General features: G+C 42.2%; 2 protein-coding genes across 2 annotated transcripts in view; both read right to left on the bottom strand.

Moving 5' to 3' along the window:
* Nucleotides 1-3,809, bottom strand: part of ERBB3 (erb-b2 receptor tyrosine kinase 3) — a 115,523-nt gene extending 111,714 nt beyond the window's left edge. The window contains exon 1 of the mRNA XM_081320919.1: nt 3,074-3,809. Within this exon, the coding sequence (XP_081177045.1) occupies nt 3,074-3,158 (85 nt within the window). The 5' untranslated portion in view covers nt 3,159-3,809. The remainder of the gene's footprint in view (nt 1-3,073) is intronic.
* A 13,606-nt stretch (nt 3,810-17,415) lies between these two features.
* RPS26 (ribosomal protein S26) lies at nt 17,416-20,905 on the bottom strand. Its single transcript, XM_081316310.1, has 4 exons — nt 20,788-20,905; nt 19,346-19,523; nt 18,508-18,638; nt 17,416-17,513 (listed from the first exon to the last, which is right to left on the bottom strand). Exons 1-4 carry the CDS (start codon nt 20,788-20,790, stop codon nt 17,478-17,480), a joined length of 348 nt encoding a protein of 115 aa, XP_081172436.1. The 5' UTR covers nt 20,791-20,905; the 3' UTR covers nt 17,416-17,477.
* Nucleotides 20,906-25,549: the final 4,644 nt, after the last annotated feature.

The raw sequence follows: 25,549 nt of genomic DNA, 5'->3' as shown, positions 1-25,549 counted from the left end.
ATAGGAGGAGGAGGAGGAGGAGGAGGAGGAGGAGGAGGAGGAGGAGGAGGAGGAATGAAACGGCCTTCTGAGAGACTGGTCTCTCTTTGAGAAATAAAGTTTTGCTGTTGGAGGCAGAGTAGCCAAGGCTGGCTGCCCCTCTTAAACACTTTGTCCCCAGAGTCACTCAGATATCTTCACACCTGAAAGAGAACACCTCTTCCCTTTTCTAGCAGCAAGTATATACAAATAGTCTTTGTTTTAGCGACTGACTCATTTAGCAACTGTTCACAGTTATGACAGTGATGAAAAAAAATAACTTCATAACCAATTCTTGCCTTCACGATCTTCACAGGTCTGCAAAGCAAAGGAAAGCTGACGTAGGATCATAAGCATCGTTGCAGTTTCACTTAGCAACTGCTTCACTTAACAAGTGAGTTGTCATTCCCAATTGTGGCCACTAAATTTGAACTACCTGTACCTAAAAAAACCTCAAGCCCTGATAATGTATTTATTCTTTTCCCACACGGAGTTCCTAACTCAGACACCCAAGATCAGCCCTTTCAGCCATGATCTCATTCTGCCAAATGCAGAGGTCTCTCTTTCAGAGATGTTGAAATTTGTTTTCTTTCTGCCATAATTCCTTCATTGTAAGGAAAGTTATTTTCTCTTTGGGTTTGGTTTATGTTCTGTAGCTCATTGGAAGGAAAAACTGGGCTTTTGGGTCTTCCTACCGGGGAAAAGGTAGATATTACAATTTTTGCTTCATTGGAAAATACTTTACTGATTCAAACATAATGTATTACGGCTGTGCAATTATTTCACTCAAGATATTTGATTCAAAGATAATGATTTGATTCCCCCCCCCAAATTGTATTCCAAAGTTTGAACCATCAGACTGAATCAGACATCAATTTGAAAAAAATTCTGGACCATTTTAGAAACTGGCATGTGTACAAACATGTTTTTCCAAAGCCCAGACAGGGTCGAACTGATTTTCTAAATCAATTCCAAAGTCTAGTAATCCAATGGATCTGATTTTCTTGGTTCAGTTCAGAAATCTTCATCAGCTGAACACTGACCGTTGAAACTCATTTATCAGTTTGAGCAAACCATCTACAACCTGGAAATGTAGATTGAGACAGTAAGAATGGTCATGGTGGCTGGGGATGATGGGAATCATGCCTTAGCAGCCAGGAGGGAGCAAGACATTCAATAGGGGTTACTTCTTGTGTCTTTACCTTCAGAATCTAAGAAAGAAGGGCACCTATGAGTTTGTACAGTGCCTAGGAGGCGTGATTAACCTTTTGAACAGCATCATTTAAACAATCTCTCTCTCTCCCCCCCCCTTATTACTGACTTGGTGTAAGAAGCCATAAAACAAGACCCAGTGGACTTAGCCCTCCACAAATCAAACCCTTCTCTCCCTTAAGGGTGTCTGTTTATTCTTATCACTGGCACCTTACTTTCAACACGTAGACAGCTTAGGCTGAGTCAGGGTTTGTAAAATAAGTTTTCCCTCTCCTTTCAGTGGTGCAGCTCAGCAGTGGATGATGGGAAGGCTGAAAGTCTCAAGAAGTCCTCAGACAAGGAGATGTTGCTTAATCAGAAACCTCCTCTGCATAATTTGTGCACAAGGCAGTATTTGGAAGTTGGTGAAAGCCCATCTCATCTCTTCCTCCACGCATTTAATTTTAAATCTATTTTATTTTAATGTGTAAATTTTTATCTGTATTTTAGATGTGGTGTTTTGATGTATGTGTTGTTTTTATTCACATCAGCCGCCTTGATTGTCAAAGAGACAAAAATGCAGAGTACCAATCAAATACATTTCCTGCTTTGAGAAAAGTTTGCCGCTGCTTTTGGATATTTTTTTTTAAAAAAACTCCTCAAATAGTTTACGAATACAGGACCTCCTGGAAGTGTCTGTCCACCCCATCTAACTACCAATTTCTTTTTGCCTCTCTTATAATATCAGCCAAAATGCCTAGCAAAAGCATATTTTTCTTCTTCAGACAGTCTTGGCATATGGACCTTACCGAAACTGCAATTGAAAATACCTTTTGTAGTTTGAATATACTACAAAATAGTAGTATATATGTGGAGTGGTATATAGTACGGGTGTGGGTGTAGATTCTGGAAAACAAGCTTATTGTGGATAAACAGTAATAGTTCTGAACAAAATTGTATCCATGAAAAGCTCAAAATGACTTGCAAACCACGCTTTATGTTTCTTACCGGTAGAATCCTTTAAACCGCAAGGGATTTCAGTTATATAAGTTATATGAAGGCCGCTAAGGAAGAGTAAACGCTCTCTGTGCATGCTCTGAGACACTTACGACTTCTTAGCTCAAACCGAAGGCGCTAGAAACAAGCCCGGGTTCTTCACCGCTTTGACTAATGCCCTAATAATACTCCCCACCCACCCATCTACCTCCGCTAAAGAAAACTCCGCGAAGCCCAGCCCTTCGGTCCCTTTCAAGCCGAGTACGATTTAGGCGACGAAGCCGGCGAAACCACATTTCCCAAATTCCACGGCAGTTTTAAGTTTTTAAGTTAAAGTTGTTAAGCCTTTTAAGTTTCGCCTTTCCCTTAGCGGGATTTGGGGGATACCCCGGCGTTTCCTCCTAATCCCACCGCATCAGCCGGCGATCTAGCTTCCTAAAGTTACAAAAGCGCGCAACTCCACTCAGCCTAAAACTAAACCCAAACTAGTCATCGCTCCCTTCCGACGGGGAAGGAGAAGGGGGGGTCGGGGGAGGGAGACAAACAGGTTTTGCCTCTCGGCGGCGGCGGCGGCGCGCAGGTTCAAAGGCGTCGCTCGGTGGGGCGAAACTCTGGCACGCTTCCCCTCCCGGCCGCGGACAAAACGCGAGAAAACTTCCATCCCCGACTCGGGGGGTCCGATTCCCAGGGAGCGAGCGAGCGAGCAAGCCAGCATCGCGCCCGCGTTCAACACGCCCACCGCTTAGGCTCCTGTTTAGGGCTAAACAGATCCTCGGTTGTCTTGGGTTGTGAAGGGCAATTCCTCCGCACGATCCGGCTCACAAGCACCCGAGGCCGCGGAGCAGACAGCGGGCGGAGCGGGGCTTACCTGCTTGAGAACCTGCCGAGCGGACGCTCCACCAGAGGAGCAGCGTTAGGGCGGGCAGGCAACTTCGGATCTGGCGCTTCTTCATGGTTCACCGAGAGGGCTTCGGGTGTCACTCGAGGAGAGCCCCGTTCCCCGTTTCTCCCGGCGGCGTGCGCGGGATTTCGGGCTACAGCATTCCGCTTTGGGATGGGAAAGACGGAGCCGGAGGAGAGGCACCTGATCCAGACCCAAGGCGGACGAGTCAGCTTTGACTGGGCGGGGGGGTGGGGGGGGCGCCCGATCACTTGCTTCTTTCCCGCTCCATTGAGTCTTTGGCGAATCCCCTCCGCCGACGCCTCTTTTTCGACTCCCCAAAGTGGCCAATTCCTCCCCCCCACCACCACCCGAGCCACGAACCCGGACTCGTAGCGCTTTGATCTGTTTTACTCACGCACAACTCACAAATTACACACACTCTTCATTCACCAGAAACTCGGGCGTAATTGGCTGGGGCTGCGCCGCGCTCTGGCCAATCAGAAGACAGCGAGAGAAACTCCGGAAAGAGGAATGAAAAGCGGAGATTTGTTTTGAGGAGGAAAAGGCGCGCGCCAGAAGAGTCGACGGCCGGCTAGCCGGTTATTTATTATAGCGTGGTCCGACCGTCTCTGTCGCGGTATAAATTAATGATGCCTCGGAACAGCAGTCACTGCTTTTGGCCTCTTAAGTTGGGTAGCCTTGGTGGAGGGCTAAATAAAAAGCGATTTTGTCACACTTGATAGTTTCATTCACGTGCCCACTTTCAAACTGAATTCTTCCTCCTGGGTAATTTAAAATGGTCATTGTCCCACTTACATCATTTTCTGCTACCACCCTTGGATTTCGCCCAGACTAATGTTCAGCATCTGTCCCCATAGTCAACTCATTTATCATATTTACTAAAGTAAATCTGATCTACATTAACCCCAAGAGTTGGGTGAACAGCATTTCTTAGGCTAACATTTGGTATCCTTTGCATCCTACTTAATATAGCCTACCTCAGATAGATTATGCTAAGAGCCTCTCTTTGAAAAACGTTCCAATGCTAGGAATGGTGGAAGGGAAAAGAAGGTGGATGACCAGCAATAAATTTGTTGGTCTCATTTACAATGGCAATGGGTGCGTCACTGAAACACCAGAAAGACCAGTTCAGGGATTGATAGCTGTGGAGAAAATCTTTGTGATTGCTAGGAATCAACACTGAGTTGATGGAACATAATCCACATTTGGTGGACTGGCTTGTCGTCCAGTGGATCATAAGATCACAATCATAGGGTAGTCATCATCACTTCCGTTTGTTATGGGAGATCCAGGTACAAATCCCTGCTTAGCCACAAAGTTCACCAAACTATATTAGCTTGCTACCTCAGTTTACCTTGGCCTGTATTACAAGGTTACTGGAAGAACGTGTGGCATATACATCTTGGAAGATAATGTGCTCATTGAATTAAGTCTCCAAAAGGGTTAATATTTGGAAGCTAAGAAGAGGCAGAAAAATTTGAACCTATTAGAGCAGGGGTAGGCAACCTTGGCTGGCTCAGGAATTCTGGGAGTCCACAAGTCATAAAAGAGCCAAGGTTGCCTACCCCTGTATTAGGAGAAACATACTTTCTACAAATTAGTAGCTCTCTTCTGTCTGTAATGTTGAACAGTGGTTCAGGATTTCACCTCAAGATTTCTAGTACCTGAACCTGGGACCTTCTTCATTTTAAGCATGAGTTTCTCCGCTCTCCAACAGTCCCTCCCTGTCTAATGCTACCCCCAAGGAAGTAGCATCTGAACTAGTGAAGGGCACTTAGACCAACCTTAGGTAAAGGTAAAGGTTCCCCTGCACATGTGTGCTAGTCGTTTCCAACTCTAGGGGCTGGTGCTCATCTCTGTTTCAAAGCCACTTGTCCAAGGACGTCTCCGTGGTCATGTGGCCAGCATGACTAGATGCCAAAGGTGCACGGAACGCTGTTACCTTCCCACCGTAGTGGTCCCTATTTTTCTACTTGCATTTTTATGTGCTTTCCAACTGCTAGGTTGGCAGAAGCTGGGACGAGTAACAGGCGCTCACTCTGCTACATGGCACTCAGGATTCGACCCGCCAAACTGCCGACCTTCTGATCGAGAAGCTCAGCGTCCTAACCCACTGAGCCACCGCATCCCTTAGACCAACCTTACCTACATGCAAAATAATCTAGGAATTAGAAATGTTGACTTTTAAGTTGAGTAGATGGATTTGATCAAAGTTCAACAGCCCACTCTCTCCTTGCCATTAACTATGGAGTGGATTGTGTAGGAATCTGAGGAACTCAGCAACAGAGTTGATGAGTGAGAGAAGACAATATCTCTGTTCTCCTCTACCATTGGTGGTGTTTGATCTCAGCTGGTTGACCTTCTATCTGGCCAGTTTGGGGGCTGTTTTGCTCAGGGTTCCACCCTTTGGGGAAAGTAGCCAATTAAAAGTGGCCAATTTACCCTCTATTTTCTCCTGGGCACTCACAAACTTTCAGAATTCTGGCATCCTGGCAAGAGGGCTGGAATTGTGTCTCATATTTATGAAATCACAAGATCTTTAAATAGGAGAGTGTCCTCATTGGCAAGGTCACAACACATGAGACAGAGATGATGGCAGAGATGCAGGAGTGGGCGCCCTGAATAATGGCCATAGTCAAAGGGAAGTGGGAGGAAATGAGATCAGTGTAGTCAGAGAGGGAAAGCAATGTTCATGGATGCTGGCTGGCTAAGGACTCCCCACCACAAAAGAGATTAAGGTTCACCTGGCTTTGATACACCATTTTGTTGACAAGACTCTGGACTCATGATAAAAGTCACACAAGACACACAGATCATCTAAAGAAGGTGCAGCTCTGCAGAGTATTGTTTTTATGCTTCAAACCACCCAAGTGAGATTTTTCAAAGTTAAATCCAACTCACTTTATAGTTTGTAAACTCCCTGAATTGTTTCCAAGCATAATCATTAATAAACTGCAGTGTTAGTGGCTGCCCAGCAATTAAGAACAGAGTTTATTTTTTTCTGCACCCAAAGTTGAAACATTGAACTGACACCAGACCCCAGCAGCTACTAAAAGGAGGGACAAAATTTAAAGAACAAATGTGGAAGGAGAGATTAAACCCTGCCTGGTCAGCTGGGTAGCTCAGCTTTATTCAGATACCAAAACATGGCACAGACAAAATCCCCACTGCTTGTAAGAGCTACAACTTGATATTGCCAATGCCTGTTTAAAAACCTGCTTATAATCAACCTCAATTTTAATCACAGCGAGAGCAGAAGCAGAGCCAAATTTAGGATGTGCCACAAATCCAGTATGCCCCCAGTCAGGCTACTCTCAGCCTCAAGCCCAGAGACAGCACTCGAAGTCCAATCAAATTCAATCCTTTATTTGCTTCTGCTTAATAGACAGAATCTTGCCAGACACAGGCTATAACCTTCTAATTTACTAGACCTATCCTGAAAATTCTAGAATGTGGTTAGACTGAAACTCTTTCCTCTCCCCATCCAGCTCTGGCCTGCACAGTCTGTTGGTCTGGGCCTCTCTCTGGGAAAGCTCTGTGTTGCCAAAAGACTTTTCCCTCACTGCTCCTCCAGGCGCACCTTCCATCACATCTACTACGAGCTTTTGCGGGGGTGACCTCGATGTGTGGTCAAAAGATGGGGGTTGTCATGGTGCAGTCGAAACTCTCCATTTCTATCAGTGTCACATCAAAAAGTAGGTGAAGCTTTAACCACACCAATACCGCCATCTTGACTTGATTTTTTGACCGTGCCTCAGGGACACTCCTTGGATTTCACCAGCAGGCACATTATGAGCAGCTTTGTGCCGCCCTGAGTCTTCGGAGAAGGGCGGGATATAAATGGAATTAAAATAAAAATAAATAAAAAATTCCCAAATTAAAGCAGTTTCCAGGTATGGCCTAGAATTAATTGATGCAGGTCAACCCTAACCCTCCTGACTTGGTTCAGAAATGAAACGCTCTATACCTGCCACTCAATTCTGTGCATGGCTGAGTTTTAAAGCCAGAATTCTCTCCACCCCACCCATAAGTGAATCACACCGGAAATAGGTGGCAACAAAAAAGATTATTATTTTTTAAACTAATTAGAGCCCCTGGCTGAGTCCTGACCTGGAAGCCAATCCAGCAAGCTTTAGGCAAACCTTGGTAAATAATGTGGAAGCTCTTTGTACTTCTTATTTCCTACTCAAGTCTTCCTAAGGACTTGATTTCATCTATTTCTAGGTGATTTTAATCCTTTATGTTTGAAACAAATTTCAATTTTGCCCCCAAATGACCTGTTTCTTCTCTTGTGGACTCCCCCCCACCTCTTTATTCAGAATCAGAACAGAAACACTTCCTCGGTCATGACGAATAATTACTTTAACCATCAAAGAAATACTGCACTGTATCAGTATTTGAGAACAGGGAAAACTAGAAAAGTGGAAGTACACTCTGCTGTTGCCTTTTGGCGCCCCCTTGTGGAAACAACTAGCACGCATGTGCGGGGGAACCTTTACCTTTACCTTTGTGGCTAAAAGCACAGACTATCTTGGAGAAAAATTGCAACTGTAATGAAAAAACCTGTATTGAAAAACTGCAACTGCACCAAGTTCATTCATTCCTAACAAAATCAGTATCAAATTTCTGAAATATACATTGGTTACGTTTGAAGTATATTTTTAAGTGCAGCTGAAAGAGATAACGTTAGCTTTGCTACATGTTTGCTATGTGGAAGTAGTTATTATTCCAGAGATAATTGTCTCAATGGATTTTTATCCCTTGCTCCCTGCCTGATTAACCTTGCTTAATTTTTGTTTTGTTTAAATATAAAGGTAAAGGTAAAGGTTCCCCCGCACATGCGTGATAGTCGTTTCCAACTCTAGGGGCCGGTGCTCAGAAGAGCCAGCGCTTGTCCAAGGACGTCTCCGTGGTCATGTGGCCGGCATGACTAGACGCCAAAGGCGCACAGAACGCTGTTACCTTCCCACCGTAGTGGTCCCTATTTTTCTACTTGCATTTTTATGTGCTTTCGAACTGCTAGGTTGGCAGAAGCTGGGACGAGTAACAGGCACTCACTCTGTTTAAATATAGGCTATTTCATTTTAAATAATTAATAAAATGTTGTTTGGGCAATTTCAGCCTTCTCTTACTCACTAATGACATTGCTCCACTGTAGTCACGTTTGATTTTGAAAGAGGAAATTTCCCATAATGACAGAATTACCCAAAGGAGAAGATCAGAGAAGAAACCCAGTCTGCTTACACAAAAGCAAGCAGACAATATATTAAAAAATCAAAAAATGTGGGAAAGCATAACACTGAAGATCTTCAATGGAACAATTGTGTCAGACATACAGAAGACAGTTGGACTACTATAGACCAAGATGGAGATGTGGCAAAGAAATAAGGAGATTGCTCCCAAATTTATTAAATTATCTATGCCTTCCTTTATTGAAGAAAATATATGGTAGATACATATATCTGAATTTACTTTTTCAGGAAGGGATTTTGCAGAACTGTGGCAAATAATAGTGACCAACTGATAAGGTCAATAAGTGACCTTATTGAGCAATAACAAATGAAAAATTTCCAACCTTCATGTTACACTTTGAAGAGTATTTAGACATTAAATATGCTTCTTTGCACATCTGATCCTAGGAGTGGCCTGTATGTTAAAGCAGGGGTCCCCAACCCCCGGTCCGTGGACCGGTACTGGGCCCTGGCAAGCCCGCAACCGGTCCGCACAAACAAGCAAAGTCCCATCCATCTGTTCATCTGAGAAGCAGAGACAGATCTCATACAAGCAGAGGCAATAACATTCAAGTAAAATGCTCCCTAAGCAAAAGGATGTAATCTATAGACTGTGTCCACCACCCTTATTTCTGCAAGGCAAATTGGTGTTGTAGAATTATCTGTTCCATTCAGGATATCAACAAGTCAGCTCATGATAAAGTAGAGTCCTTCCTCCCTACTGTCATGCTCAGGTATGATTCATCAACGTCTGCTGCAGACGTTTGTCTGACAAACATCCATTTACAGCAGTAGTACATGCTCTGCTACTTCAGAGAGGTGTCTGGTGTTCCAGAATATGGAAAATCTTTTCAGGGACTTCTAGAACTGTTTTTTCCCCCTTTAGATTACTGTACATGCCAAGTTTATTAGGACACGTGTGCTCTTCCCTGATGGCAGCCATTTCAGAAACGTCATCCGGATTATTTATCAGGACACCTTCCTCAGTTGCAGGAATGAATATGTGTTAAATCCAGAGAAGCTTCTCACGCTGGACAGTTAAAAGTTGTTCCCCCTTCCTAATGAAGATCACTGAAAGTAACCGCAATTCTGAAATCAAATGAATCATCGCATGGTGACTTGCACCGCTTTGAAGCTGGGCAGGTGGAGGAGGGCAAGGCTGCTGCAATTCCCATGTACAGACACATACACACTTACATGCTAATAAAGCCATTTATATTTGCTCAAGAGTTAAATGCCAACTGGGCAGAGCTATAGAAGGGAATGTTTACCTCTCTGTGAACTGGAATTATTTTGAGCTTATGGATCCTGGGTGGTAGAAAGATGCTTTGTAGTATAACCTTCACCATCTGTGAACTGGACTCATTCCCAGTCTAACTTACTCAGGCAGCTGATGGGTGAAATGTGCAGCTGGCAGTGCCTCTGTGTAGAAGGTTACGATGCCACCTACATTGAATGAGGCAGTGGGGTGCCTCTCTTTGAAGAGCAATCTTTCACCCACCAGTATTAGACTTCTATCTATTCTTCTTTTTGGGAAACGTCGTTGAGAAAGTGATGGGGAATCAGCTAGAGGGGATTCTACAAAATATGAATTATATCAATCCCTTCCATCCAGGGTTTAGGCCCAGATACAGCTGGAACAGAATTAGTTCCTTGTGGCGGATAGCTTCGTCAGCTGGTAGAAGTGTGCTGTTCCTGCTTCTATTAGATTTCTCAGTAGTAGTAGGTACTATTGATCATGGTATTCTCAGAGAACACTGTTTTACAATGATTTCTGCTCTCACCTGACTGGACAACACTGCACAATCCTCCAGTTGTGCAAGAGAAACAATTGGCCCTGTGATTATGGGCTACCACAAAGCCTAGTCCTTTCCCCAATGTCATTTAGCATGTGTATGAAACTACTTAGTGAGGTCATCTACAATTCTGAAATGAGGTGTTCTTACTACATTAAGGACACTCAGTTGTACATTAAACCCAGGCTGGCCCAGAAATGCTATAGATGTGAAAAACTGGATGGAGAAAAACAAATTCAGGTTAAACCTTGCAGCACAGAGGTTCTGCTTGTCTTTAAAACAGATGGACTTTCCAAAAATGTTGGTTCCAGTTTTAGCGAAGGTTGTGTTCCCCTGAAGGAGCTACTCTGCGACATACAGATTATTCTGGATTTAGTGCTCCTACTTGAATAGGAGGTGGAGGTCATAGCCAGGGGACCCTTTGCCAGTTCAGAAAGGAGTCACACCAAGAATGACTCTACCTGGACCAAAAAGCCTTGGTGATGGTGTTCATGGCTCATTATTATTCCACGCGACAGCTGCGATGAGCTCTACATGGGACAATATTTGAAGATAACTCTGAAGCTACAACTGATACCGAATGCTTGATACTTTGTCTATTGACAAGTGGATGGCTGTTTTAGCTGTGTTTTCGGTGAAGAAGGGATTTAATATTTTACTTCATTTTATGAAGATGTCTTCATTAGTTTAAGGATGGATTTTTGCTTTTCAGATTTTGCACTGCATAAAGTTGTTTGGGAAAGCAGTATAGATATTTTGAAACTAACTTAAATATTAAGCATAATTGGGCAGGAAGTATTCTCCACTTAACCAAACATGTTTTACTCTGCATTTTTTAACACCAGCTGAGCGATGGGTGGCCTGTTTCTGCCACACATTCCTTTGGATTTTGAAGTATTTTAATTAATTGTTCCCCTTGCATGTTTGGCTCCTTCGGCAGGATCAGAGAAAATTGCTTCCAGTGTTCTCACAGACTACTCTTTAAATGAGCATAGCTGAATCTAAAATGAGAAAGTTGACATTTATCTCTTCCCCAATGCCACATCCTACTACTTGATTCTGCGCAAGACTCCACCTCTTCCTGACCTGCTTTGGCTTTGCGTCATTGGAGTACAACTTCTGGAGTTCTCAGACATTACTACTGTATACCAAGGCGTTGGGACCCCGTAGTCCAACATGTGTAAAACCCACCAGGTTGGAAATGACTGGACCTTCCAAAAGGTTCTGCTGTTCTGAAGAATTAAAAGACACTAAGAAAACATGCCACCTTCTTTCTGTTTGGTCCCAAGAGAGCCCGGTTAACTTCTTTTCCCAGGAACTTCTGAGGTGTTGCCTGGGGGTGGGTGGACATCTCATCCTCTCTTTGTTTTTTCATGAAGTCATGGAAAGGGCACCATGCAGAGGGAAAAGGAATCAGAATGTGTGAAGAAGAGAGCTCCCATGACCAGGCTTGTCAGGAATGTCCTTCCTCAGAAAAGCCATAGTTAAGTTAGCAAAGTACATGCTTTGCATGCAAAAGAGATCCCAGATTTCATCATCTATATCTCCAGACAAGCAAGGTTGGGAAATTTTCTATTAGGAAAATATTGCAAGATGACTGCCAAAGAGTACAGAGACACTGCTGAGCCAGACAGATCAACGGTTTGAATCAAGTTAAGCAGCATCCTGTATTTCTACTAGAAAGGAGCAAGTCTGAAGTAGGGTGAGGAGAAGACTCAACGAAATATGGCCTTCCGGTTCCCTCTCAGCAAGCTGAACTTGTTTCTGGCCCAGCTTTTTGGCATTCTGGCAGGAGGGAGTGGTGAGATGCTGAGATATTTAGCAGAGCTATTGGCAAGGTCACTGCTCCTGGCTAGGAGGGGAAGACGCTGGCAAAGATTCAGAGGGACTTGAACCATGGACATGGTCACGTGGAGAGTGGGAGGAAATGACCGGAGAGCCATCAAGAGGAAGAAAGCAACCATCTTTGCTGTTCACGAGCTCTTCTCCTAGTCCTCAAAGGGATTTGCATTTGCCAATCTGGAGCTAGTGCAAAATTCTGTAAATGTATGGGTTGTGGGTGCTGGGTACAAAGCATGGAAGCTAGGGCAGGGGTTTCTGCACTGCTCTATTGCATGTTCCCATCATTCTCCAAAACTTTACAGGGAAGGTGTTCAAAATTAAATGCAGGGATTCCCTACAGCAGAACAAACAAGCCACACATTGTATTTCTCAAACGTTTCTGGAATTTCTGCTTTGAAAGTGAGGTAAAATAAAGAGAAATAGCGGGATACAATTGAACTATTGAATTAATATAAAAATCATAGATAGCACAGGCATCTGGTAGAAGCCAATGATATCATCTGCACTGTGACATCATCATACAAATGAAGTGAATTATGCAATTTGATTCATGGTATGACTGACTACAATATGACATAATCATCTCACTGAGAATGACCATGATAGCCAACTACTATTGCCGGTCTTTAAAAAGTGCCCTCACTAATGTATATTTATTTATTTATTTATTTATTTTTGGGACTTATATGCCGCCCTATCTCCCGAAGGACTCAGGGCGGCTAACAACAATAAAAAACAACAATACAAAAATTAAAAAAGAATTAAATAACAGCCCCAAAATAAATTAACTACACAGTTAAAAATTAAAACATATTTAAAAACCCATCATCAATCCAGGTCAGCCTGATGGAAGAAAAAAGTTTTGAGGTTGTGGCGAAAGGACCGGAGGTCCGGGGCCATCCGAAGCTCAAGGGGGAGTTGGTTCCAAAGGGCTGGTGCTCCCACAGAGAAGGCCCTCCCCCTGGGGGTCGCCAGCCGACATTGTCTGGCCGACGGCACCCTGAGGAGGCCCTCTCTGTGTGAGCGCACTGGGCGATGGGAAGTCGTCCCCGGTAGCAGACGGTCTGCAAATATCCCGGGCCTAAGCCATGTAGGGCTTTAAAGGTAAGTACCAGCACCTTAAATCTCGCTCGGAAGACAACTGGTAGCCAATGCAGCTCACGCAGGAGGGGTGTAATATGGGAGTATCAGGATGCTCCCATCACTACCCGCGCGGCCGCATTCTGCACCAGCTGAAGCCTCCGGGTGGTCTTCAAGGGCAGCCCCATGTAGAGAGCATTGCAGTAATCTATCCGAGAGGTAACGAGTGCATGAGTGACCGTACGTAGGGCATCTCGGTCCAGATAGGGGCGCAACTGGCGCACCAGGCGAACCTGGGCAAATGCCCCCCTGGCCACGACTCCAATATGATCTTCAAAACTGAGTCGTGAGTCCAGGAGGACGCCTAAATTGCGTGCCCTATCAACGGGAGGCAACACCTCTCCTCCCATAACCAAAGATGGAACCTCTTGGACAAGTCGAGATGCCGGTACGTAAAGCCACTCAGTCTTGGCCGGGTTGAGCTGGAGCCTGTTCTTCCCCATCCAAATTCGTACCGCTTCCAGGCAACGGGACATCACATCGAGGGCATCACTGGCTTGGTTCGGGGTGGAGATAAAGAGCTGGGTATCATCGGCATATTGATACCTCACCCCAAAACCACAGATGATACCCAGCGGCTTCATATAGATGTTGAACAGGAGGGGCGAGAGCACCGACCCGAGGCACCCCACAATTAAGGGGCCTAGGGGTTGACTTCTGCCCTCCTGTCAACACCGTCTGCGAGCGGCCCGAGAGGTAGGAGAACCACCTTAAAACGGTGCCTCCCACTCCCAACGAGGATAAGTGTCAGCTTGTTGCCATAATTTTATGGCACCTTAAAAATTACCCAATGTATCATCCATGAGCTTTTAAAGATTTTGTTCCACTTCCTCAGATACATGAAGTCCAGCTCTGAAAAATGAGTATTTTATTCCCACTCCTTTTTGGAGGTGAAGGTCAGGAGACAAGAACCAGCCACAGTACAATGGCTGTGTGAGAGATGCAGGGAACATGATGGCGGAGCCCCAAAGTCTGGAGTCTGTTACTCTCTTCCTATGGAATGCCAGAGGTGTCAGGCACACATAATTGAATTATTTTATGCTATGAGAGTAAGAGATTTGAGATTCCACAGAGAGCATCTGGGAAAAGGCAACAGAAGCAGCTGTCCTTCTACTTTTGGAAATATAAAATCCAAAGAGCAATCAATTATTTTAATTCCAAGAAAAATATCCTGAGGAGATCCAAAGACATCCTGGGACATGCAACACTCAGTGGAAGTGCTGTGACCTGATTTGATTCAAGCTGGTTATTTGCCAAAGTCTGTTCTTTATCTGTGATCATGTTTCCAATGGAGAACTCAAAAAGTCAAAGATGATCTGATGGGAAGGGCCTAGTTCCAATCCCACCAAAGGTAATCCCATTTTAAGGTAAGAATCACACAGATCAGGTCTATGACCAAGAACCAGACAGAAAGCTATGACTAAACAGACTTAATGTCTTTTCTTATAATCTGCCTGGATATAAATCACAATAAGAGCAGGTTTAATCTCTGATTCAACCCAATACATTTTTCCCCAAACTGGCATTAGCCCAGTAAATAGGAGATAATTAAGCACAATCTAATGATTACTTAGATATAACTAGTGTAGAGCTTATCTAGCTTAATTCACAACCCTACCCATCTGATACACGAGTTAGAAGCTTACTGAACCTTACATCTTTGCTTCTAGTTAAGAGATTTCTCTCCATCTCAACAAATGTACTAAGCCACAAATGGTATTAATGTGCTGTGAGAACACTGCCAAGCTTAACATACTTGAGTACTTTACTACAGGAAGATAAGAATGAAAAGAAAACCCACCTACTGACTTCCTTACTACTTCCTTTTCTTAATAATACTGACCCTTGCTTCCAGCATTTGCTGCTGCCCCCTTGAGTTGCTATCAGGAACGTCAGGAGTGTCAAGAATCCAACTTGGGGCCACCATCACTTGCCAGCAGCTCTTTTGCTGCACACAGCTCCTTCAGAACGGATGGTCATTGTTTTGCAATGGAGGAAGGAGCTTCAGGAACAAAAGGTGCTAGAGGCATGCATTTTACCTCACAACTCCAGAATCTATCCCTATTTTTAAAAAGACTGTCTGGTAACATCAGTTGCATACTCCTGAAACGCAGCAAGCTTAAATTTGCTGCTCTCTATTATGGCTTCTGGATGCAATTACAGTAATAAATCCTACACTGGCTGCCTAGGCTATTAAAAAGGTTTGTAATCATATTGTCAAGTGGTGAAAATGAGGACAATGAACATTCTTAAGAATAGATTTTATTTTTATTTTTTTTATTTTAATTCCATTTATATCCCGCCCTTCTCCGAAGACTCAGGGCGGCTTACAAGCTTAGCAGTAGCCTTCATTCTATGTATATGCCTGCTTTCACACACACCCCCAAGCGGCATTATTACAAAGTCAGCTTAATTGCCCCCAACAATCTGGGTCCTCATTTTACCTACCTCAGAAGGATGGAAGGCTGAGTCAACCTTGAGCCTGGTGGGACTCGAACCTGCACTAATTGCAGGCAGCTGGTGTTACTTAAGGAGGCATTAGCCCACTGCTCCACCAAGATCACCCTTCCAGATCCAATCCAGAAAGAATTTAGATTTTTAGAGCAATGGGCACATTGAAGTTTTGATAGCATCTTGCAAATGCCAGTTACTATAAAGGGAGAACTGCCACAATAGGCACGAAGCCTTGGCTACACCAGAGAATCCAGTCCATATTGTGGATCTATCTTAAAGATACAAGGGCCAATTTATACCTGAGTATCTTCCTTAAGTATCTTATTTCCAGCTCTTCTTCTAGAGCAGGAGTGGGAAATTATGGCCCTTTTATGACTTGTGGAGTTCAACTCCCAGAATTATAAAGGAACCATAGTTCCCCACCTGTTCTACAGATTAGAAACCCGCAACTGCTTCTTTTGCACTTTTAAAAAGATGCATTATCATGACTAATAACTGTGAAGTCTTCGGACCCCAAGGATCTAAACAGAATATCTTAGCTAAATCAAGGATATAATAAAGCAATTTTAATGGGTTGCATTAACCACTACAAGAACTTTTTAATTTTCCACTACGAGTTTGATTCCTTGTCACTCTCATAATCAAGAATTAACTTGATCTGACCCAACTTAGCTTCTAAATTAGACAAGCCAGATCTGCCATCTGCTGATGCTTTTGAATATTATGACTAAAACAAACAGCATTTGAACTAAGAACTAATTTAATTTTTCTTCCCGTTTTTTTAATTATAAGCATAGGCCAGAACAAAGAATTTACTTCAATTACATGTATACAAGTAAGCAGTTGAAGCTTTTTCAAAATATTAATTACTGGACAAAGAATTCTGATTCAAACAAACTTTCATTTTCTCATCTCAAATGCCAAAATTAAGCTCTTAATGAAAGGTATCTTTTCCATTTATAGCCACAATTCTTATTCTTTTATTACATTCAACTTTAGTTTTTCAAAGCTAATACTAGCTGGAAATAATTTGTTAATGGAACATAATTGGGGGAGGGGGTGAAAAACCTGTGCACGCTGACCTACTTCAGTATTACCAAATAAGAGTACTATGAGTTTTTATCCATAAATCCATCTCCTGAAAAATGGATAAACAAGCTTCTCTTAGGTGCCAACAAAACACAACAGCAGCCACTCACATAAGGAACCATCCAAGTTGGCTGGCACAAGGTAAACTGGGACAAAAAAACCAGAATGTCTTGTACATAGAATCCTTTTCAAAAATAATTTTATATGCTGTAAGTTGTATTCTTACAGAATCAGGTGTTTCAAACATATTTCCATGAGGAGAAAAAAAAATCCAGAAAAATATCTGGTTTGCATTAAAATCTTTTGATTCATAACTGCCAGCTGTTCACCTTTCAAACTGCTGCTTGTTAAATCCGTTCTGGAAGGCAATGGTTAAAAGCTGTAATAGCTATTCTATAGCCTTTAGAATGGCACGTTAGACACATTTTACCAGATAAAATACTTGCAAGCCACTGAGTCTTTTTGATTTGATAGTATGCAAGAGGATGGGTATGGGAAGAACCCCCATAAAGAAAAAGAGTTGCTATCAAGTTTTGATGAAAGTCTGAGAGAGCTCTCTCAAAGCTGCTTCATGAAACAATACTAGGTTGTTTCCAAGAGCTAAGCAAAATAACTGTTTTCAAGGCTACTTGCATCACTCAAGTTATTCTTTAAAGTTATTTGGAGCATATTTCAAAGGTATTTATTAATCATGTACCCACACATTTTTTTAAGACCCACCCCTTTAAAAACACTAGGGTTAACACAAACAATCACCACTTGTAAAATGTATTTATTGACTCAATATTTGGCATTGACATCTTTTAAAACATCTCCTTACATCGGCTTAGGGGGTGGTCTCGGTGCAGCACCCTGGAGGAGAAAAAGAAGAAACGTTAAGACATTCATCTAACTTTATTACTAATGATAAACATAACACATTAATCTTAATTTCTACCTCAACAGAGATTTAAAATATAGCTGCCTTGTACAACAAAGAATAGTTGTGGCCTCTGCCAGAATGCTAACTGGCTCAACAGTTCATTAATAATATGCAATCCTTTTATTTATAATCTTTCACTTCCTATTAAATTAAATAATTATTAGCTTTTAGAAATATATTTCATCTAGGCTTTTTCCATGCCAATAACAGAAAGCACAATAAACTATAACTGTCAGGATTACTTCATTCTAAGACAGAATCAAACAATCCTAATGGTGTGTAGCATATCATGTGAATATAGAAAGGAAAATCCTTAGCACATCTGCTTGTGTGAGGAAGATAAAAAGTGCAGCCCAGAGCTGCATGCTGCTATATGCAGATGCTCAGGGCACCATTCCATTGCTGAACCTCCTAAATTCTCTTTCTAAAGTAGTCCCTCTCACCCACTGTTAAAAGTATTCCCTATACACCCTTGGCTTATACAGGCAGCCCTGAATTTAACAATGGTTCAAAGTTACACAGCCTTGGAAAAAGTTATTTCCATCCTGTCTTTACATGTAGGACTTGTGCGACTGCAATTTAGGCACTTGGCAACCAGCTTACATTTATGATCAGCTGCAGCATCCTGCAGCCATTTGAGTGCAATTTGTGGCCTCCCTATCCAGTTTTTGATAATTGGGGAAGATGGAATCGCCCAACAACCATGGTAAAAATGGTCATAAAATCAAGTCCGGTCACATACTGAGTCACTTAGCAAGCACACTGCTTAGTGACCAAAATTCTGATTCCAATTGTGGTTGTGAAGTTGAGGATTGCCTGTATAATCATGCAAAAACGGCATGATACTTGTACTCCACCAACTAGGTTAATTTTGTTGTTGTTGTTGTTGATAATGTAATAATTTGCAGTTGACAATACACTTACTGCTGGCCTGAACCGGGGAGGAGGAGTGCGGTCCTTCCGGGCCTCACGGGATCGGTTCCTCACCACCTTGCTGTGGATAGCACAGCTAACACAATAGTGAAGTTTCACATAGAGTTTGGGTAGAACATAGGCTGAGGAGAAAGCAAAAGATAACTGGAAAAGGCTACAGTGGTCCAAGATGCCTACATTAGACATTAGATCTCATGATTTCCCCCTGAAAGTCTACATCATGGGTTCCATTCATTACCATGAAAGAATAAATTATGGAATCTAAAAATGAGAAAGAAAAATAAGCTCCAACATTATAATACCAAATAAGATATAATGGAACAATTATGAACATTTCCAGCAATACAACTTACATTTCTTATCCTCTTTTTAAAAATATTCATTTTAAAGCAAGGTCCCGCAAGATCTTAGTTAAAAAAAATATTACACTAAAATAAATGGAGTGATTATTTTTGATGGCAAAAGAAAACTCTCCCATCAAACTCCAGTTGAAATTTTTCTCTCATCTGAGTTCTACTTTTGGTTTTTTCCTATCTTTTCTTTTAATGAATCGTGAATTAGTCAAAATTACAATGCTAGAAATACAAAAAATTTGGATGATGAGCTATCAAACAGGATTAAGATTTTTAATTCAAAAGCTTCCTATCAGAGAATACAGAATATTTAAGATGAACACCATAGTAGTGAGCTAGTTAACATCAATCATCACACTACTATCTCAAATACAAAGAAATATATGATTGTTCGTTGTAATGTTTTCTAATCCTTTAATTTTCTAATCTCAACTTTACATTGCCAATTAAAGGGCATAGCAAGAGGAAGAGCTTACAATCAAAGACACTCGCTTCAGAGATATCTCGGACTGCAGCTGCTTCTACAATATTTCGGATGACAAACTTCTTAATAGCTTTATCCTTGGGGACACAACGGGCACAGTTGGTACAGCGTATAGGCTGGACATGCCCTCGGCCCTTCTTGGCGCGGCCATTGTTTCTTCTCTTCCTTGTCTGTTGAAAGGAACAAAATTTATAACAGAATGTTAATAACTGACAAACAAATTATGCAATGCAAAGTGATACAATGTGAGAACATGTTGTGGTGCAAACAGTATTGTTACAGACAGTACCTGCTTTGATAACCAGGTAGCATTGCTGTCCTGTCACTGTCTCCTTAACACTTTTCACTCAAAGGTACATTTTGCACCTTGATATCTTCAAAACGTCCAAAGACTGACCGCACAGATTTATATTTACAATTTATATATTTGCCAATATTCTTTCTGTATGTGTGTACACATACAAACAGAACCATTACTACCTTTTTTCCAAAAGTTAAAAAAAGAAGTCAAATGTAAACAGCAACTGCACACATGTGTATGAGGGATAAGCAAATATGTCCACCTTTTCCAGTTTGTACGTTTAAACACTAGCTTCTTGGGATCTATTATTATAAATACAATAGATCCCAAGAAGCCAGTATTTAAACCCAGAAACTGGGAAAGACGGACATCTATTCTTAGCTCTAAACATCTTAAACGTGCCTTCCATGTGTGTGTATTTGTGTGTGTGTATACACACACACACATAGAGAGACAGAAACACACACACATACTTCACAGTAATTCCTGTTTGTATAAAGTACTTTCACTGAATATTTCTTCATTGGGATTCCCCCCCCCAAGAGAAACCAGAATTTGGGGGGTGGAAGGGAGAGAACGTGTGCTATCCAAGCCCTAACCCAGTTTAGTCTCAGGCGCCATTTAAGTCCGGCCCGCCCTACTGGAATGGTCTCCCTTAACCGGGGGTCCCTCCAGAAGTTTCCGAGTGCGAACCCCAGTATCATTCCCAACTAAAAACAGCATGGCAGCCCAGCACACGAGGCGGCCACCGGGTCGGGAGAGGCCGAGCTCTCCCGTCCCCCTCCCCCCACTCGGTGTAAGACCGCGAGCTGAGAACGTTAGCGACGTCCCGCGAACTCCTCGAGACTAGGCGGACTTTACCACTGAGATGGCGGGCGGGGGTGGGTGGGTGATTGCGCCAGGAGTCCCAAAGTATCAGAGAAGGGCGATTCTGGCCACAGGTCTCGCTTTCCACCAAGCTTGCTTCAAACGGGACGCGTATATTGTGGGCCAGGATTCAACAGAACAGCCACCTCCCCTCTCCCAGGCAATTTCACTGATGTCTCAAATTCCGCCCTCTCGTTCCCCGGGGCTGGTTTTTGTCTGAGGGGTTTCCCACTAGCGGCCCGCCACCTCGCGCGCGCGGTACCCACCATTTTGACGGTGAGGAGGCGAAAGAGGATCCGGCTTTTTTCCTTGGGTTTTTTATATTGCTTTCCTCCGCGAAGCGGAAGCACTTTGGTCGTACTTCCTCCTGCCCTCAAAACTCTTTGATTCTCTCAGAAGGTTTAAGGAGTGAGAATAATACAACGTGGTAAAGGGTGTTCTAACGGAAAATAAATAAATAAATATTCGTCCTGATTTGTTGGCGTAATTCTGGGACGTTTATGAATGGGACTATATATATTTGAATGGGACTATATATATATATTTATATTCTAGGTTTAGCGGAAGGATATTGTACAGTGTAAATTTTTTTTTTCAAAATTCCAGGATGTATCCCAGAATACATCACGGGTGCGTAACGTGAATTTATTGCATATGCTAAAGAAATGCGTATCGGGAGTTGTGGTTTATTATTATTATTATTCAGAGCTACCTAACGCGTGTACGAAGAGTTATACTTTTGTTCTTTTGCGGAGGATTTGCTGGGCACGATAGGAGGGGGACAGAACTGAAGAATTTGTAAAAGAGTCAGAATAAACTTTTGCTCCCGTTGTTTGATTTGTTTTAATTATTTGTCATTTCCCCCAGTTTTTGTTGCAATAAATGCAACATGTAGTCATAGTTTAACTTGCATTAGTAGCATTTTTAATTGCTACGCTTTTGTACTTTTGGAGTTTTAGGTGGATCTCCAGCATATCTCATAGGAAAAAGCACATTGTCAGAATTTCATTTTGAGGTAGGCTGTTAGGTAGGTATCTACTCAAGCACCTTTGTTTACTAAGATTGGAGGCAGATTTGTGAATGATTTGGAATGTTTACTTTTTGGCAAATTAAGATTATCCTCTGGATCCATATGCTAATATGATTGTAAATCAAAGTTATATGGGCTTTTTGTATATTGCAAATGATGCTGGGTGGAGGCTATCCATTTCTAGAGCTTTATTTATTTATTTATTAAACTTATATACCGCCCTTCTCCCGCAGGACCCAGGGCGGTTCACAAGGCAATTAAAACATCACAATACAAAAATTAATAACAATTAAAATAGATTAAATTATCCTTAATTAAAATCTAAAACCCCTATAACTCTGATTAAAAACCCAATTACAATAAGTTAAAAAATTAAAAAAAAATCCTCAGTCCTGGCCGGAAAGAGCAGAGATCTCCAATCTTTTGGGCACCAGGGACCCGTGCCATGGAGAAAGGTTTTTTTCTGCGGCGGCAGACCAGAGGAAGTGTGGTTTTGAATACTGCTTGCATCTTGAGGATGGAGCTTGGCTTGTTTGTACGGCCTGCCTGCTTGCTGGCATGCTGCAGACTGGTGCCGGTCCACAGACCAGGGTTGGGGAACCCTGGGTTAGAGGTTTTTCTAATAATATTTATTTATGTATTTATTGGCTGCCCATCTTACCATACAATAACTGGGTGGCTTACAGTTACATCTAAGTTAAAACATAAAAGTTAAAATCAAACATTAAAACCAAAAACACATGGGGAGGTTGGGGGTGGAGTGGGGGATGTGGCATCTGGTATTAATCAACCATCTCCATTGCACCTTTCCCCCACTGGGGTCCCAAGAGTTGGGGCCAACCTCACATTGGGGGCAAAATGTTCCAGAGGGCAGGAGCAACAGCAGAGAAGGCCCTCCTGGATCCCCCCAGCCGAAATAATTGGGCTGACAGAATATGGATGACATTCTCCTGCAATCTGTAGTAACAGACTGCCTTTTGGACAGTATTAGAATAACTACAAGTGTGTCTTAGAACAGGACTTTTCAACCTTTTCACCCATTGTACCACTTTTAGGATATGGCAACATCCGAGTACCACCAGTCGCCTAGCAAGGTGTCAAAAACTTGATGACCAAAAAAAAAAAAAGGAAAAAGGTGATGAAGTACAGGTAGTCCTTGACTTACAACAGTTCGCTTAGTGACTGTTCGAAGTTACAATGGCACTGAAAAAAGTGCCTCCCAAGCCACAGCCCACCATTTCTGCTAAGGATTTGCAGCGGGGATGGAGTGGGGGTGTTTGGTTTTTATTCCCCCCATCTGCTGGGTGGTTGCAGCAGGTTTTGGTCACTTTACATGACCCTGGGACACTGTGACCGTCATAAATATGAATCAGTTGCCAAGCATCTCTAAATTACAAGACCCTGGAAATGCTGCAACATTCCAGCTGATCAGCGCTTCTTCTGGGCTCAGAAGCTCCAGATTCAGCGCCGAGCTCCAGCTGAAGCCTGGCGCTGATCCTGGCGCTTCCGCTGAGCCCTGACAGCCCTGCAGCTCCAGCCATCTCTTGCTCAGGCTTGTGCCGTGCTGCCACTGGTTCAGCTCATTCCCCTCCCCCACTGCCACTTTTCTAGGATGGTCGCGTACCACCTGCCAGGTGCCAATGTACCACAGGTGGTACCCGTACCACTGGTTGAAAAGCCCTGTCTTAGAAAGCTGTTTTATAATATGTTGCAAATAGTGCACAGTGAAGAAGCGGGAGAGGAATACTATTGATGCTTTTGAACTTTGGTTTTGGAAAAGACTCCTGAGAATATTGTTGACAACCAAAAAAACCAAACAAATGGGTCAATGAACAAATCAACCTAGAGTTCTCACTTGAGTACAAATTACCAGGCTCAAATTATCCTACTTCTGATACATTATACCTAGAACTCTGGAGATGGCTCTAATGCTAGGAAAAGTGAGAGAAAGAGGACAACCAGCAGCAAGGTGGATGGATTCAGTTACAGTGGTGAATGAGGTACTCTTAGAAGAACTGAAAGATCAGGTTAGAGCCAGACCATCACGGAGAAAATCTATGTATGTGATTGCTCAGTCAACCACAACTTGATGACAATGACATAATTAATTCAGACATAAGGACTGCAATGGGCATATAAGCTTCTATGCATTGGAGACAAAATAGCCAGCCATTCTAACACTTGCATTGGTAAAACTCAATGTCCTTCTTTGTAAAACACATTTAAATGGATGAAGGAGTGACATGTAAAAACTAAAATGACCCAGCCTATTAGCCCTAAAGGAATAGTCTCAAACCTGAGCTTCTTTGGAGTAAAACTAACTCAGGCTGTTATCCACAGGGTTAACCAAAGGGTTAATGTCCTAAAAATGATTCAGATGAAGTTCTAGGAAGACCTTACGAAAATAAGGAACTTTAGATATCCCATCTGTATGTCTCATTCCATTTTCAGTAATGCTTTTGGTGGTGCCAACCCTGATTGTGTCACTGGGGATGTAAAATTATTATTTTCACTATAGTGAAAAATACCAGGAAGTTGGAAAAAAGTGACATCTTTTCACCTCTTTGCTGAAGCTGGGAGTACTGTAAATATAGTCACTGTCTGGCGGATCAATATATCCTTGATAATGCATTATCAATCCACAGCATGAATATAATAGAGGGGATATTTCAATTAGCTAAGTCATGTGAACCATGGACTATAGGTGAATAATGTTGCAATAAATGCCACTAGTGTTAAAATTTCATGTCTGAAGTTTTTGCACACTGTGGTCATAATTATATCCTTGTTATGATTAGTACATAAATTAGCAGAGGGAACTGTTAACCATTGACCAATAACCCTAACCCATTTGGGAGAGAAAGGGTGAAACAGTTGAAGTACATAGTTCTGACATAATTGATACAAAAGCCATTGATGAGCAAAAAAGGAATAAGAGACAATAAAATTGTTATTATACCATATAGTAATAGCATATTCTTACTTAAATGGCTGGGAAGAGATTATAGCATGGGGAGGATAACTAGAAATTTAATTTTTATGTGTGTTATCCTATGTTGTTGTTGTTAGTTGCGAAGTCGTGTCCGACCCATCGCGACCCTATGGACAATGTTCCTCCAGGCCTTCCTGTCCTCTACCATCTTCTGGAGTCCATTTAAGCTCACGCCTACTGCTTCAGTGACTCCATCCAGCCACCTCATTCTCTGTCGTCCCCTTCTTCTATTGCCCTCAATCTTTCCCAGCATTAGGCTCTTCTCCAGTGATGTTATCCTATAGTCAGGTATTTTATTTTCCTGGTATCTAATTTTATATAGAAATGAGTATATGTATGTATGTGTGTGTGTGTGTGTATATGTGTGTGTATATATATATATATATATATATATATATATATATATATATATATATATATATATATATATATATATATATATATATATATATATATATATATATATATATATATATATATATATATATATATATATATATATGCAAATTATTCAAATTGCTAATAAAGAATTTGGGAGGCTAAGATGATCATTTCGAACTTTTTATGTTCTCATCAGTTAGTCATACCCTTTATCTGAGATTCGAACCCGGGCTGATTATATATCAGGCAGTGTTTTAACCTCCTGAGCCACAGGTTCTGTCTCTCTTATATTAGCCTTGACAAATACTTAAACATACATTTGCCTTGCCTTCCAGCTAATATAAGAGAGACAGAACCTGTGGCTCAGGAGGTTAAAACACTGCCTGATATATAATCAGCCCGGGTTCGAATCTCAGATAAAGGGTATGACTAACTGATGAGAACATAAAAAGTTCGAAATGATCATCTTAGCCTCCCAAATTCTTTATTAGCAATTTGAATAATTTGCACAAATAATGAGCTGTCATAAGTTTGACTAGTTCCTGTGGATAAGCCCTGAGCCGGGCCAAAACAGGAATGAAAGAGTTAATTAGCAAGGTCCATTCAAAAAGCCTTGACAAATACT

The sequence above is a fragment of the Vipera berus genome, assembly GCF_964194415.1.
Source record: "Vipera berus genome assembly, chromosome: 2".
NCBI lineage: Eukaryota > Metazoa > Chordata > Lepidosauria > Squamata > Viperidae > Vipera > Vipera berus.
Note: the sequence above shows the minus strand (reverse complement) of the source record. Positions and strands in the feature narration are given on the sequence as shown.